Genomic DNA, 16320 nt, shown 5'->3' with positions numbered 1-16320 from the left:
GTAGCCCGATGTGGGACTCGATCCTGGGTCTCCAGGACCCAGCCCTGGGCTGAAGGTGGCACCAAACCGCTGAGCCACCCGGGCTGCCCATATTACCTCTCTTGTCCACAGTAGAAGGATTTATCCAATTGGCAAAAGTCAGAAATTCATGGTATTCTGAGAATTGAAACCAGAGAGGTGCATAGGGCCTACTTCCTCAATGTCCTTTTGAGTGACTCACTTGGCAATGCTTCCTTTACTTTGAATCTTTTACAGAGTAATAAAAAGAGGTCCTCGTATACATCCTGGCAGGTACTGCCTGAACCATCTTTGGGAAGCCATATTCTTTGTTGCTCCCAGGAGATGGAGCATTGTGATATGGGCATAACATGTTTTTGGGTTGTTACACCATCTTTTTGTTCCTTCAGTGTTAAAGATTTTTCCCTCTTTCTATTTGTCAGTAGATATTTACTTGTTCATGTCTTGTGGACGAGGTAGCAAAGAACAAGTGACATATTTTATCTTTGCACCAGAGGATTTCTGTAGAGCATATAATAGTTTTGAATGAAAATATACTTAGTCTTTTCATCTCTTCAGTCACACATTTGAATCATTCTTTCATTCTTTAAATCCACACATATTTATTGAGCAGCGACTATAGGGCATGGGGTTTTTTGCTAGATACTGTGGATACAGAAGAGAATTGAATTTTAATATAATTTCAGTGAGCAGCAGAGCATAGTGATTAAGAGCCAGAATGCGGAGTTACTAGCTGTGTGACCTTGGGTAAGTTACCACACTTCTTTCTATATGCCTCATTTTCCTTAGATGAGAGCATTACTCGAACCTACTCATGGAGTTGTGAGACTTAAATGAATTTCTTTGTTTTACAAATAATTTTATATAACAGACTCTGTACCAGGCACTGTTCTAAGCATTTTACCAAAAGATAACTCAATTCATGTAAAGTGCTTAAATGGTGCCTACCATTACCTCTGCTATGTGGAGAATAGACTTCAGCAAGATAGGAGGTAAGTCATCCAGGAAAGGCAGAGTGACCTGTGTCATAGGAATTTTAAAGTCATTGGCCTTTCCCTTCTATATTTTTCTTTTTCTTTTGTGCCGCCTTTTTTAGGGTTATGAAAAAGCTTACTAGAGTCTTACAGAGACATTTTTAAACCTTGCTAGATTTCCTTAGAACTAGAAATGTTAGGAGTTCCTGGCCTGGGTGTTATTTCCAATGGCATTAACAGTCATTTGACACAGGCTGAGGTCTGTATATTTAGGAGGTGCTGTATGGGCACAGGAGACATAAAAATGAACAAAAGCCAGTTACCTGTGCACAAATGTTTATAGCAGTTTATTCATAATTGGAACTAATTATTGTAGTAGGGTGAAGAGATCATTAAACATGTAATTACAGTGAAGTATGTTTCCAGGTAAAGGGAAGAAGACAAAGTCATGGAGATATGGAACAGCTGTGTGTGTAAGGGTAAAAAACAGGGAAGTAATAGTTATTAATTAAATAATTTTTAGGGGTGCCTGGGTGACTCAGTTAGGCAGCTGCCTTCAGCTTAGGTCATGATCCCAGGGTCCTGGGATCGAGTCCTGAGTCGAGCTTCCTCAGCTCTTCCCCCTGCTCATTCTCATGTGTACTCTGTCTCAAATAAATAATATCTTTAAAAAACATTTTTTAATTTTAATTCTAGTATAGTTAACATACTATAGAATATTAATTTCAGGTGTACAGTATAGTGATTCAGTAATTCTATACAACACCCAGTGCTCATCAGGACAGATGCACTCCTTAATTCCCATCACCTATTTCACTCCCCACCCCCCCACCTCCTTAGTATCAAGGTTAACTTATTCTCATAAAATGGGCTGAGAAACTTATCGTGGATTTTTTTTTTTTTTTTTGCATAAGGGAATTATTTCTTCCTTAAATGTTTGCTATTATACACTAGTGTAACATTCTAGGCCTGAAGTAGTCTTTGTGGGAATATTTTTTATTGTGAATTCAGTATCTTTAACATGGTTGGAGATATTTTTAATAGATATGAGGATATTCAAATATTCTGTTTCTTCTTGAGTCAGTTTTGATAATTTGTGATTTTTTTTTTTTTTAAAGAATTCTCCCATTTGGGCAGACTGGGTGGCTCAGCGGTTTAGCGTGGCCTTTGGCCCAGGGCATGATCCTGGAGACCCTGGATTGAGTCCCACGTCAGGCTCTCTGCATGGAGCCTGCTTCTCCCTCTGCCTGTGTCTCTGCCCCTCTCTCTCTCTGTGCGTCTCTCATGAATAAATAAATAAAATCTTTAAAAAAAAAAAAAAGAATTCTCCCATTTTATTGAAAATACCATTATTATTCATAATATTCTTATTTTAATATCTTTAGAATATATAGTAATAATCCATTTGGTATTCCTGAAATTGCTAATTCATAAATTACATATGCTGGATTAGTCTTGCTACCAATTCATCAACCTTATTAATCCTTTAAAGAACTGTCCTTTGGCTCTGTTAAATTTTTTTCACTGTATTATTTTCTTTTTTTTACTTCCTTTAGTCCTTAGAAGACTAAGATCAATGAACCTGAAGACCTAGAAGGGAAGCCACAGTAACATGTAGGATAATGGCAATACATAACTGGAGTTCCAGAAGAAGAACAAAAAAGGAAGATTGATCTTAGTCTTCTTTTTCTAGCTTTTTAAAAAATAAATATTTTATTTATTTATTCATGAGAGACACACACAGAGAAAGAGACGCACAGACACTGGCAGAGGGACAAGCAGGCTCCATGCAGGGAGCCCGACGTGGGACCCATCCTGGGTCTCCAGGACCACACCCTGGGCCGAAGGTGGCCTTAAACCACTGAGCCACCTGGGCTGCCCTTTTCCTAGCTTCTTAAGTTAGAAATTGATGTCATTGATTTTGTACCTTTTTTTTTTATTCTGTGAGTATGTAAAGCTACAAATTTTCCTCTAACTGTTCCTTTGGCTACATCCCACAATTTTTAATACACTGTGATTTCATTGTCTTTGTCATTCAACTACAGTGTTTTTTATTTTCCCTTATAGTTTAATCTTTTACTCATGGGTTATTTGTTTACCAAACATTGAGAGATTTTTTTTTTTCCAATATCTTATTGTTTGGGTTTTTCTTTTTAAGACTTTATTTATTTATTCACGAGAGACACACACAGAGAGAGAGAGAGAGAGAGGCAAAGACACAGGCAGAGGGAGAAGCAGGCTCCCCACAAGGAGCCCAATGGGGACTCGATTCCGAATCCCAGGATCACGCCTTGAGCCAAGGCAGATACCCAGCCACTGAGCCACCCAGGCATCCCACAATATTTTACTGTTATGAATTGAATGTTTGTGTCCTCCCCCTACCCCCCCCCCCGCCCCGCCCCGCCCCGCCTCCAAATTCATATGTTGAAGCCTTAACCCTCAGTGTGACTATATTTGGAGATAAGGCCTTTACAGAAGTGATTAAAGTTAAAAGAAGTTAAGGATGGGGCTTTGATCCTGTAGAATTAGTGTCCTTATAGAAACCCAGAGAACTCCTCTCTCTCTCTGCACATGCACAAAGAAGCACATAGTGAGATGGTGGCCACCTATAAGTCAAGAGGAGGCCTAAGCATGAAATTGTCTTGTTGGTACTTTGGTTTTATTATTTATCTTATTTTTATTATTATTATTTTAAGATTTTATTTATTTATTCATGAGAGATAGAGAGAGGCAGAGACACAGGCAAAGGGAGAAGCAGGCTCCATGCAGGGAGCCCGATGTGGGACTTGATCCCGGGACTCCAGGATCAGGCCCTGGGCCCAAGGCAGATGCAACCGCTGAGCCACCCAGGGATCCCCGGTACTTTGGTTTCAGACTTCCCAAGCTTCCAGAAAAGAAATTTCAACTATGTAGTCTATGGTATTTATTTTTACGGCAGCCCAATAAAAGAAACCATTATTTTTGCTGATTTCTAATTTAGGTCTATTGAAATTTATCGAGACAGACTTATAGAGCAGTCTATGGTCAATCTTTGTGAATATTACCTATACATTAGAAAGGAATGTTTATTCCATAGTTGTTGGGTGTTTTGTTCTGTAAAAGATAAATTAGGTCAGGTTGGTTCTTAGTGTTGCTCAAGTGTTTTGTATTCTTACTGATTTTTCTGTTTACTTGTTCTATCAATTATAGGGAGAGAAGTGTTGAAACTTAGAACTGTCATTTTTTTATTTGCCTTGTGTTTGCTCCATAAATATTTAATTTCTGTTATTTGTGTCCATTCAGATTTAATGCTTTAATGTCATCTTGATAAATTGACTCCTTTTTCTTTAGGAATTGTCCCTATTCCATCTTCTGAAGTCTGCTTTATATTTAAAGGGCCCATCCAGCTGTTTAGTGTATCTATGTCCTTCCCTTTCATTTTAAATTGTATTTACCCATGTATTCATGATTTCTGGTAGTATTCATTCCTTTATATGATCCAGTTTCTATTCAATATTATTTCTCTTTTGCCTGAAAGATTTAACATTTATCATAGTATGGATCTTGTGACAAATTCTTGCAACTTTTGTTTTTCTAAAAAATATTTATTTTGCTGTTCTTTTTGAATGCTATATTCATTGGATATAAAATTCTAAGTTGATCTTTATTTTTCTTTTAGCTTTTTAAAGATGATGTTTCATTGCCTTACAGCATGTATAGTTTCTGAGAAGACTTGTCATTCTCATCTTTGCAACTTAGTACTCATGTGCCCTTTTTTCCTTTGACTCCTTTTAAGATTCGTTTTATATTTGGTTTTTAAGAATGTGGTTATGATATACTTTGCTGGGGTTTTTTGTGTGTGTGTGTTTATTCTGATTGGAGTTAGTTGAGCTTCTTGGATCTGTTTGTGTATATTTTTTGCAAATTTGAAACAGTTGTGTTTTTTTGTTTGTTTTTGTTTTTTTTAATAGAGCAGAGCTAATGACAGAGAACACAAGTGGAAAGAGGGAAAAGCAGGCTCCCACTGATTAGGAAGCCTGATGTGGGGTTCTATTCCAGGACCCTGGGATCATGACTTGAGCCAAAGGCAGATACTTAACTGACCGAAGCACCCAGGCACCCAAGCCAATTGTGGTTTTTGAATATTTTTTGCTTCCTTTTTTCCTCTTCTTCTGGAACTCCAGTTATGTATTGCCGTTATCCTACATGTTACTGTGGTTTCCCTTCTAAGTCTTCAGATTCATTGATCTTTTCCTCTGTGGTATTAAATCTGCTGTTAATCACATCAAGTATATTTTTCCTTTCAGACATTGTAATTTTCAAACCTGTAAGTTTCTTTCTTTTTTTTTTTAATCTTCCATTTTCATACATTACATCAATGGAACAGAATAGAGAACTCAGGAATAAACCCATGCATGTATGGTCAATTAGTTAATGACAGAGGGACTAAGAATATACAATAGGGAAAGGATAGTCTCTTCAAAAATGGTGTTAGGAAAACTAGACAGAATGCAAAGACATGCAAACATGCATAAGAATGAAACAACTGCTATTTTATACCATATACAAAAATCAACTCAGTAGATTAAGACTTGAAAAAAATCTTCCATTTTGTCATTATGTTTGACTTTTATCTTCACATAGCTACAATAGCCTTTTAAACATCCTTGTCTGCCCATTTCATCCTTTATTATTTCTGGCTTTGTTTCTAATGACTGATTTTTCTCTTGATTATGGGTCATGTTTTCTTGCTTCTTAGCATGTTAATTTTTAATTAGATTCTGAATGTTGTGAATATTACATTGTTGCATATCTGTATTTTGTTTTATTACATTACCATTGTTAATGTTATAATGTTAAACTTTGTTTAGCAGACAGTTAAGTAACTTGTAGATGAATTTGACCTCCTGAAGTCCTGTTTATAACCTTTTCTTACTCTAAAGTAGCATTTACTTTAGGTATAGTTCAGCTCTACAAATGAGGTATGCTCTTAGTGTCCACAGAATTTTCAAGGGAACCATTGAAGATTTCCATTCTGGCTGGACAGAACTTGAAAATCTCCCTACACTTTGTGAACTCTGAGACTTATTCAGCATACAAATTCCTAGTTTTTGTTTTTCTGGCTTTGTGGAGTTTGACTCAACATACGCATGGGCCAGTATTGGGTAAAGACTCATGCAGATACCTGGATCTCTTTTTCTGCGTACATTCCTCTTTTGCAGAACTTTGCCCTGCAGCTTTCAGCGACCTCACCCTCTTCAAACTTTAATCCCCATTTCATCAACTCAGTGAAGCTAGTAGGTTCTGCTTGGGTTGTACTTCCTGTGGTTGTGATCAGAAATTGCCTCCACATGGACTACTAAGGGTGATCATCGAGCTACACTGTTTTAATTCAACAACACATTAAGAGAAATATATGCTATGACAAAATGGGATTTACTCCATGAATGCAGAAGATTCAGTGAAAGAAAATCACTCGGTGTAATTATATTAATAGAATGAAGGAAAAACTAACATGATCATCTCAGCAGATACAGAAAAAGCATTTGAAGATATTCAACACCTTTCCTTGTTAAAAACAAAGTAGGAATGGGAGGGAACTTCCTCAATATGATAAAGGCCATGTATGCAGAATCCATAGCTAACATCATACTTACTTATGTAAGCGTGAAAGCTAAGATCAGGAACAAAACAAAGGTGTCTTCTTTCACCATTTCTGTTCAACATGATATTAAAAGTTCTAACCAAAATGATTAGGCAAGAAAAGGTATACAGATTGAAAAGGAAGAAGTAAAATTGTCTCTATTCACAAATAACATAATCTTACATGTAGTAAACTCTAAAGGTTCCACAAACAAAACTTGTTAGAATCTATAACAAATTCAGCAAAGTTGCAGGATACAAACTCAACACACAAAATCAGTTTAGTTTCTATACATTAACAATAAACAATATGAAAAGGAAATTAAATCCATATACAAAAGCATCAAATACAATAATACTTATAGGGATGCCTGGGTGGCTCAGCAGTTGAGCGTCTGCCTTTGGCTCAGGGTGTGATCCCAGGATCTCAATCCTGGAACTCCAGGATCATGCCCCAAGCCAAAGGCAGACGCTCAACCACTAACCCACCCAGGCGTCCTGGTTTGTTGATTTTTTGAATATAACATCAAATTCACAGGCAACAAAAGAAAAAAATAATTTGGGTTTTACCAAAAATTAAAAATTTTGTGCATCCAAAGACACTAAAGAGATTTAAAGATACACAGAATGAGAGATATTCGCAAGTCTTACATGTGATAATGGATTAATATCCAGAATATAAAGAACTCTTAACAACTCAACAACAACAAAACAATTCAAAATAAGTGAAGGTCTTGGAGGATGTTTCTCCAGAGATGATATTCAAATGGCCAGTAAACTCAAGAAAAGATATTCAATATCACTGGCCTTAGGAAAGTAAAATCAAAACCATAACGACATACTACTTCACATCCACTAGAATGACTTTTCTCCAGAAGACAAGCAAAGATAAATAGTATTGGTGAGGATATGGAGAAATTGGAACCCTGGGCATTGCTTGTTGGAATGTAAAATGATGCAGCTGTTCAGGGAAACAGTTGAATAATTCCTTAAATTATCAAAAAAATTGCCATGTGATCCAGCAATTCAGTTCCTAGATAATTGCCCAAAAGAATTGAAAGCAGGGACTCAAAACAGATACTTCTACACCAGTGTTCATAGCATTATTCACAATAGCCAAAATGTGGAAACAACCAAATGTCCATTGATAGATGACTGGATACACAAAATGTGGCATGTACATACAATAGATTATTATTTAACTTGTAAAAAGAATGAAATTCTTTTTTTTTTATTTTTTTTTTAAATTTTTATTTACTTATGATAGTTACACAGAGAGAGAGAGAGAGAGGCAGAGACACAGGCAGAGGGAGAAGCAGGCTCCATGCACCAGGAGCCCGACGTGAGACTCGATCCCCGGTCTCCAGGATCGCGCCCTGGGCCAAAGGCAGGCGCCAAACCCCTGCACCACCCAGGGATCCCAAGGAATGAAATTCTGATACATGTTACAACATAAGTGAACCTGGAAGATACTATGCTAAGTGAAAAAAAGCAAGTCACAAAAGAACAAGTATTGTAAGATTCCACTTATATAAGGTATATAGAATAGGCAAACTCCTAGAGACATAAAGTTACCAGGGGTGAAGAGAAGGGAGGAGTTACAGTCCAGTGTGTACAGAATTTTTGTTTGGGATGATGAAAATGGTGTAGATCTGGTTAGTGGTGGTGGTTGTACAACATTGTGCATGTACTTAATGCTGCTGAATTATACAGTTAAAAATGGCTAAAAAGTTAAATTTTATGTTACATATATTTTACCATTAAGCAAACAAACGAGTTTGATTGACACCTAGGGAAAATTGAGATTATCTTGGGATAGAGAAACCTGCAGGTTGATGGGGGGAAATAGGGTGTTTGTCAGTCAGGTATTCATAATTCAACAAGGGGCTACCATTGTTGGTGTTAATGGACTGTTTTGTTTCATTTTAATTATGTCTAGAATTGTTTCCAGCATAATATGGCTAAATATTGTTGGTTTTGGGTTTTTTTGGGGTTTTTTTGTTTTTTTACTTTATAACTTTTAGATTTTATAGACAAAAATCTAAAATACATGAAGAGTTTTTCCTTCTCTTGCCTGAAAGTAACCAATAGGGACTCTGAGTAAGGTGACAGACCTCCAGAATGACCGGTTCTTCCTCTGTAATATCATATTCTTGGAAACTGTTCTACAATGATTATTCCAACATAGGCAGGTTGACTCTCAAGATAGGCAGCCTTGCTTAGCTTGCTTGCTTTCTTTCTTTCTTTCTTTCTTTCTTTCTTTCTTTCTTTCTTTCAAGATTTTATTTAAGAGAGAGAGAAAGAGAGCACGAGTGGGGGCAGAGGGAGAGGGAGAAGCAGACTCCCTACCGAGCAGAGCACAGAACCCGCTGCTGGGCTCAGTCCCAGGAGCCTGAGATCATGACCTGAGCCAAAGGCAGACATTTAACTGACTAGCCACCCAGGCACCCTCCAGACTTCTTTTCCTAAAGCAGTTGTTTCTATTTCCTACAAAGATAAAGTATGGCAAAATGGTTTAAAATTCACACCTCAGGAATCAACTATCCTGACTTAACTGTCTTGGCTTTTTGAAGAGCTATGTGACCTTTTGTACAATTACTTCATCTCTTGCCTCATCTTCAAATTCATCTGTAAAATGTAATAATCATTTCACGTGTTCATTGAAAAGATTAGATGTGATAACATACGTAAAGCACAAAACTAGTACCTATATTAAATGCTCAATAAATATTAACTGTTCTTCTGCTGTTACTGTTCTTAGGCATAAGGAAGCTCAAAGTCTCTAGACCTGGAGATGAGTGGCGGGGTCCACAAAAAGGCATTTCTTGTTTAACTTTACAAAGCTCTTAAACAAAACAAAGTTCCTTTCTCAGTCCTACAGTGGTGTCATTCTTATGCGATCTTTTTTGCATTTAGACTTCTAAATGCAAATTCCAAATTAAGACCAAGCACCCATTTTAATCTTATTACATTTAAAAAACTTATTGTCACATTATAACCAACGTTCGTCATTCAATCACTTTTTTAAGTCACTTGAGTCCCAGTCTTTTTTTCTTTATCCCTCTCCCCTCTTTTGGATTATAGATAATGATAGCTGAATTAATTATATCCTTTAGCTCCATAACACATTGTCATCATCAGTACATACAAGGTTTCTCTCTGGCTTTATTTTTGCCCTTCATCCCTAAACTTCATCCTGTATCTTTCTCCCATAAGTACCCATTCTAATGCATCTTTTGTAAGTAGGTATACTGTTTTGTGTGTATGCGTTTCTAATTTATAAGAAGATATTGTTGTATTATTGACATTACATTTTAAAACTATTACCTTGTATATGATTTTTCAGCTATTCTAACTCTTAACCATATTTTTTCTATTCCCTAATGGATAGATACCTAAATTGCCATCAGTTCCACCCTGCCACAAAACATGCTGCAACTAACATTCTTACACTACCCACCCACCCCCCTTTTTTTAAAGATTTTATTTATTTATTTATTTATTTTAAAGAGAAACCACAAGCAGGAGGAATGGGGAAGCAGACTTTCTGCTAAGCAGGGAGCCCCATGCAGGGCTCGATCCCAGGACCCTGGTATCATGACCTGAGCCAAAGGCAAACCCTTATCCGACTGAGCCACCTAAGCACCTCTTATATTAATTACCCTTATAGAAAGGATGGTCACATTGTTCCAAAATGAGATGCTTTTTAAATTGAAGGGAACTCTGCCAAACTATCCATTTTGGGGCATTAGCAGGCACCAATGTTTATTGACAACTACTCTTATAGTGTATACTTTGTAGGTCATAAAGGATTTTTTTTTCAGATTTCACGTTACTGGACACTAGCAATTATCTTTTGAGGTAGAGAGGGCAGAACTTGTAATCCTTATGTTACAGAAAAAGAGACCGAGGATCAGAGGTACACTGACTTATTTTAGTCCACATATCTGGTCATTTATGGAATTGAATTTGTGACTAGGTCTTGAGACTTTAATTTGTTTTTCCAAAATCTGAAAGGGACAGGGAAAAGGATAAATTTCTGTGATTAAAACAGGGACTGTCCCAGTTAGCTTTATGTCTTCCTTAGAACAAAAGACAGTACTTGACACATAGTAAGTGATCAGGTTTGAATCAGTAGTGCTGCTACTCAGCGCTTTGGTGACTCTGGTTATTTCAGTAATGCTTCAAATTATAGGTAATTTCAGTTCTATGAGTGTTCTGGCTGAACAGACTTCAAGTCAGTCTCAGAGTTTTCGTGTTAAATGGTTAGTTCATTTACAACTGATGTAGCAATCCTTATATACATGCCTATTTGATTTGATTTTTAGGTGAGAGTAGACTATACTTGTATGTTTATAGAAAATTTCAGTAAGATTTCTTCCACTCTCCCTTTTTAGACACTGTTCTGTAGCTTTCATTAACCAGTAGCGAATCCCCTCCTCTTTCTAACTACTGTATTGCATTTAGCTACTTACCATGTGCCTCCTATTGCCCAAGTCCCCAGAGTCATCTGTAACATTTGGTGAAGATGTTAGATTTGAAGGATTTTCTCCAAATAGTTTGTGCTAGTATTGTGAGGCTGGTTGTTCTCAGCCACCTTGCTCAAACTTGCCACAGTTTAGAAGTGATTTCAAAGCCTTCAGTAATCAAGCTTCACTCACCTTTCTCTCTTATCTCATAACTACCCACCATCCCCTTTCTAGTACTTCCCACCCACTATGATACAAATTAAGAGTGTTCTAAGAGGAACCATTTAGTAACTTAAATTTTCATGTCCCACCCTTCAAGGAAGCTTACAGAAGGAGCTCTTGCTATCTTGTATCTTTTTTTTTTTTTTTTAAAGATTTATTTATTCAGAGAGAGCGCGAGAGAGGCAGAGACACAGGCAGAGGGAGAAGCAGGCATCATACAGAGAGCCTGATGTGGGACTTGATCCAGGGTCTCCAGGATCACACCCCAGGCTGCAGGCGGTGCTAAACCGCTGCGCCACCAGGGCTGCCCGCCATCTTGTATCTTAAACCACTTTAGTTCTCTGGCTTAGATAGTCTTTATGCAAGGTATGCTACCTAAATGAGTTGTTTCCTACTGCTTCTCTCCCTTTGGCCATGTGCTTCCTTACATTGCAGATTGATTTACTAGTACTTATGTTAATACTGTGAGCTTCACACACAAGCTTTCATCCCATCAATGGGGAGAATTTTTTAGAAAGCCCACAAATGTCTCCTTAAGTATCTGTTTTCTATTGAAATCAATAAATAAGCTAGTGATTATGGCTGTTCCTTCTAATTGTGCCCCCAGATTTTTGTTTTTTATTTTCAAACTGTTTCTTTTCTCTTGGCATTATGGCTATGAATTCTACAGTGTCTGACAGAAAACCCTAGGGAGGTTCCTTTTTTTTTCCTTTTCTTTTTAATGCATAGATAAATTCTGTTTATAACAATGATTTTTGAATAGTGAAATTCCACAACTTGGTTGGTTGGTCCATAGAAATGACACTTTACAAGTCATCTTTTTTTTTTTTTAATTTGTTGTTATGGTAAGAACACTTAAATGAGATCTACTCTCTTAATAGATTTTTAAGTGTACAATAACACTGTTGTTATCTATAGGCACCATGTTGTACACCAGATCTCCAGAACTTATTCATTGTGTATAACTGAAATTTTATACCCACTTAAATTAGTCACTTAGAGAAGCAAAGAATAGAAGGGTGGTTGCCAGGGGTTTAGGCGTGGGGGTGGAATGGAGAGTTGCTAATCAGTGGGTAGCTGGTTTCCTACAGTGAATAAAACTTGACAGACTACCCAAATGCATGGTTGTTTTCACTGGTCATAGAAAAGGAAAAAGTAAATTTGGTGGTTTAGTCCTATCATGAAGCCTCAGTTGCCTTTCTAGTTCCCAGGATTCCTGCCAACACCTACACTCAAAATAGAAAAATAAATTAAACTCCTAAGACCATTTTTTTCCAAAACACCTCCATATGCAAACTGTCCTGAATGTTGGGAGAAGGGAACTATGAAGGGGAAACTTTGATTAGGAAACTCTCTTCCACTAAATTAAAGATAGTTCATTTGCTTCTTATGAACTCACCCTGTTACATTAATAGCAGGAAAGTCAAGAATTGGGTCCTTTAAATGCCACCAGCAGAATCAGAATTGAATATGAACAGAAGTACATCTTACAAGAATCACTGTTATTCTTTTACTGAGTTTAGAATATAGATCTTTCTTTTTATACTAAACAGACTATGTTGATCTCTGTGTTTGTATTTTTAATCTTGCCTGGCCTAAGTGGGCAACTCTGGGTACTCTTGACCTCTGTTGATGATCCTCTTCACTAACCTTGCCTGTGTCTATTGACCAGTTACATCACAGTTTGACTCACCAGCCTCCCCTCCTCACTAGGCCTCTCCTCTTTCTCTTTCTTCTCTAATCCCTTTCTACTTCATCACTATCTCCTTCACAACTCCTCCATGATTTTCTCAGGGCTGGGCTTCAACATCGTCGGTGGGACAGATCAGCAGTATGTCTCCAACGACAGTGGCATCTACGTCAGCCGCATCAAAGAGAATGGGGCTGCGGCCCTGGATGGGCGGCTCCAGGAGGGTGATAAGATCCTCTCGGTGAGAACTGGCTTCGGCCTCCTTCACTGTTTCTTGCTCCCTAGACCCCAGTTCTTACCCTTAGCCCTTTCCTTGGGAAGATTTCTGCCTGCCTTTTTGGATCTGGAAATATCTGGATTGTAGAATATGGTGGGAGGGACCTTGATCAGTCACCTTTTCCTGCCCAAACATAGAGCAAAGAGGATAATTCCTTACTTGATAGACAAGGCATCTTCAGTCCAGAATGTGAAGCTACTTTAACCAAGTTCAAAAAACAGGGAATAGGAAAGGTTGAGGGGCTGATGTAGGGGAAAGAGACTTAAAACCCACAATTGTCCTTTTTCAGTTATACTTTATCACCTCCCTTTCATTGAAAGATTAATGTGTGTCTTCCTTTACTCCAAAGAAACAAAAAAGGAAGGTAGAAATTAAGCTTCCTTTTTAGACTCAAATCCCTTCTCACCCGTCATGAAGATGAAAAATTTGAATGCATTCTCATTTGGGTATCTGTCCATTGTGCTCCCATTTCATTCAGCTAATGTTTGTAATAAGACACTTACTATATGGTGAGCTTTGATTTGATTCTTTTCTAAAAGTTTCTCAAGGGCAGGGACTAGATCTTTTTTTTAACCTTTTACATCCTTGCAATGCTCAATATATATTTAACAAATGAACAAGTTAAGAAATTCAGGCAAGCCCAGAAAGATTGGCTGATCCAGAATATAAATATAGTATTTTGGATAGTAATAGCCTATTTTTGTCCTTCTCACCAGCTATTTTGCCTCTTTTCAGACCATTAACCTTCTCCTAGATCCTGTTTATTAATTTGAAAGATACAAACAGTGATAAATACCTTTTATCTCAAAATGATACTGTGAGGTTTACAAGTAGATTATTTCATATTAGCTCCCTGGAGAAAGACCTCCTAAAAACATGAAATCAACTTGAGTGGAACATTAAGGAAAATTTAAGAGTGGGTTGTTAATGGTATAGCATGTAGGCAGAAATTATGCAGTTCATAGTGACATATAACACATTCTCTCCAGAATACTGGGGCCTGGGTTACATTTGAAAAGTATAGGGGTTCAGAGGACAGCCATATTATTCAAAAAGGTTTGGTAAAGGGTAGATTATATGAGAATGGTTAGAAGTTTTTGAGCACCATATGCTAAGCAATATGCTGAGAACTTTACGTTTGTTTAATATTGTGGTAACCCTATGAGGTGAGTACAATTATTATAACTACTTTGCTGCTAAGGAAGCTGAGTCTTGGTGAGGTCAAACAGCTTGCCCAAGGTCACACAACTGGTAGGTGGCAGAGGACTAAAACTGATCTGTCTGAATTTGGAGCCCCTACTCTTAATCAGTATGCTGTACTGCCTCCTAAGAAGTAAATGAGGAGCTAGGACTAGGTATCTAAACAGAAGGTTGTATGGTTAATTAATAGATATTTTGTATGGTTTTATATAAAAACAAATCAGTCTTTAAGGGTATAATTGGAGGGAAAAGGTCATTTAGCTCAGTATGAGAGAATTTATTAAACATAAGCTAAGATGAGCAGCCTTTCTTATGTGGACCATTGCCTCATAGAGAAAAGAAATTATTGGAAGGCACTCAAGTTTTTTTTTTTTTTTTTTAGAGAGTATGGTAGGAGATGGATGTCCATGGAGCAAAAAGTAAATGTCAAAAAAACTGCTCTCTTCACCTTGAAATTTACACCAAACAGGATTTTACTTTATTAAAGTAAAACAAATATGAGAAATATTACAAAGACCTATACAATATATTAAATATTACAAATATATATAGGACATATAACAAGGAATGATTCAAGTTTATGTTTTGGACAATTAAGATATGGGAAAGAAGAGAGGGAGGAAATGCCTGACAAAAGTTGTAAAACAGATAGGAAGAGAAAGAAAGAAGACTGAAGAGAAAAAGATGGAGCATATACAAGAGGAGAAGGCCAGCATATTCTCTTCTTTCTTTCTTTCTAGGGCTATCTTATTTATGACTCCAGTCTCCCTATCAAGAGTTTGCTCCAACATAATTCTTTCTAGATCCTTTTCCTAAGAAATACTGCCTCTCTCACCTTCTCACTGTCTTTTCCACTCTCTCCTTAAGTGAACTCATTGGGCATTAACCATTAAATGGTTATGTCTCCTTTGTAACTCACTCTCCCTCTGATTTAACTAAGTGCTCTAATACTGGCTGTGGAGTCTCTGTAAAATGATGGTGCTGAACTGTTTATTAGCTTATATTCTCCTTGATTCTTTATGGGTTTTTCTGTTCTCTTCACATAGGCTATTTTTCCATGTTGTAAAATATGCCCCAGCTCTTTCTTTTAACTTTTGCTAGATAATCAAACTAAGAATATGTTACTTCCTTGGCACATCCATTTTGGATAACTAATACAAATCTTATTTAGTGATCTAGATTTCCTAGAGTTAGTATTGACTAATAAATTAATCTTTCCATTTCTCTTGAAATAATGCCCGTGTTTTGTCTTAATTTCAAGTAAAACTAAATAATTGCATGACTTATGCAATTCCCTCTTGCTCATTAAAAGTTAAATTACATTTTTTTGTGACCTCTGTGGAATGTTTAAACTTAAAAAAATGGGAGGGGGAGGAAGAAAAGAAATTCCTTTAACATAAATTATTTTTAAGGCCCTATTGCATCTGACAACCATAAAACAAAAACAGGTATTACTAATAGAAGGACCTGAAGTTGAGATGAGGGCTGGAGATGGAGATTCCTCACCCAGAGTTTATTTTGTATGTGATGGTTAGGGCAATTTAATATTTGTATAGGTTACAAGGGAAAGATTTTATTTTTGAGGGGAAAAAAATGTAAACTGCTTAGGTTTGTCATTTCCGTTGTGTGCCTGCCTAAATGATGGGAGGTGGATAGTTAAGAACAGTCCATGCTCAGTGAATGCTGCATTTTTATGAAGTTCAGGGTGATATGAGCTAATTATTACACTGAATAGATGAATATTCCCTTTTGACCAAACCCTTTATATAACAAAATGGCACAGATCAGGCCACTAGTCAGCCACATTTCATGTTTTCATCAAGTGTAATTCTTAACTTGGTGAATGAA

At 37.0% G+C, this 16320-nt stretch overlaps 1 protein-coding gene across 1 annotated transcript in view; it reads left to right on the top strand.

Annotated features, from left to right (window-relative positions):
* Positions 1-16320, top strand: part of LOC112658018 (synaptojanin 2 binding protein) — a 38219-nt gene that overhangs the window by 7803 nt on the left and 14096 nt on the right. Inside the window, exon 2 of the mRNA XM_025444150.3 lies at positions 13100-13236. Within this exon, the coding sequence (XP_025299935.1) occupies positions 13100-13236 (137 nt within the window). The remainder of the gene's footprint in view (positions 1-13099; positions 13237-16320) is intronic.

The sequence above is a fragment of the Canis lupus genome, chromosome 8 (assembly GCF_003254725.2).
Source record: "Canis lupus dingo isolate Sandy chromosome 8, ASM325472v2, whole genome shotgun sequence".
Classification (NCBI taxonomy): domain Eukaryota; kingdom Metazoa; phylum Chordata; class Mammalia; order Carnivora; family Canidae; genus Canis; species Canis lupus.
The sequence above is the reverse complement of the archived record's forward strand: the minus strand, read 5'-3'. Positions and strand labels throughout refer to the sequence as shown.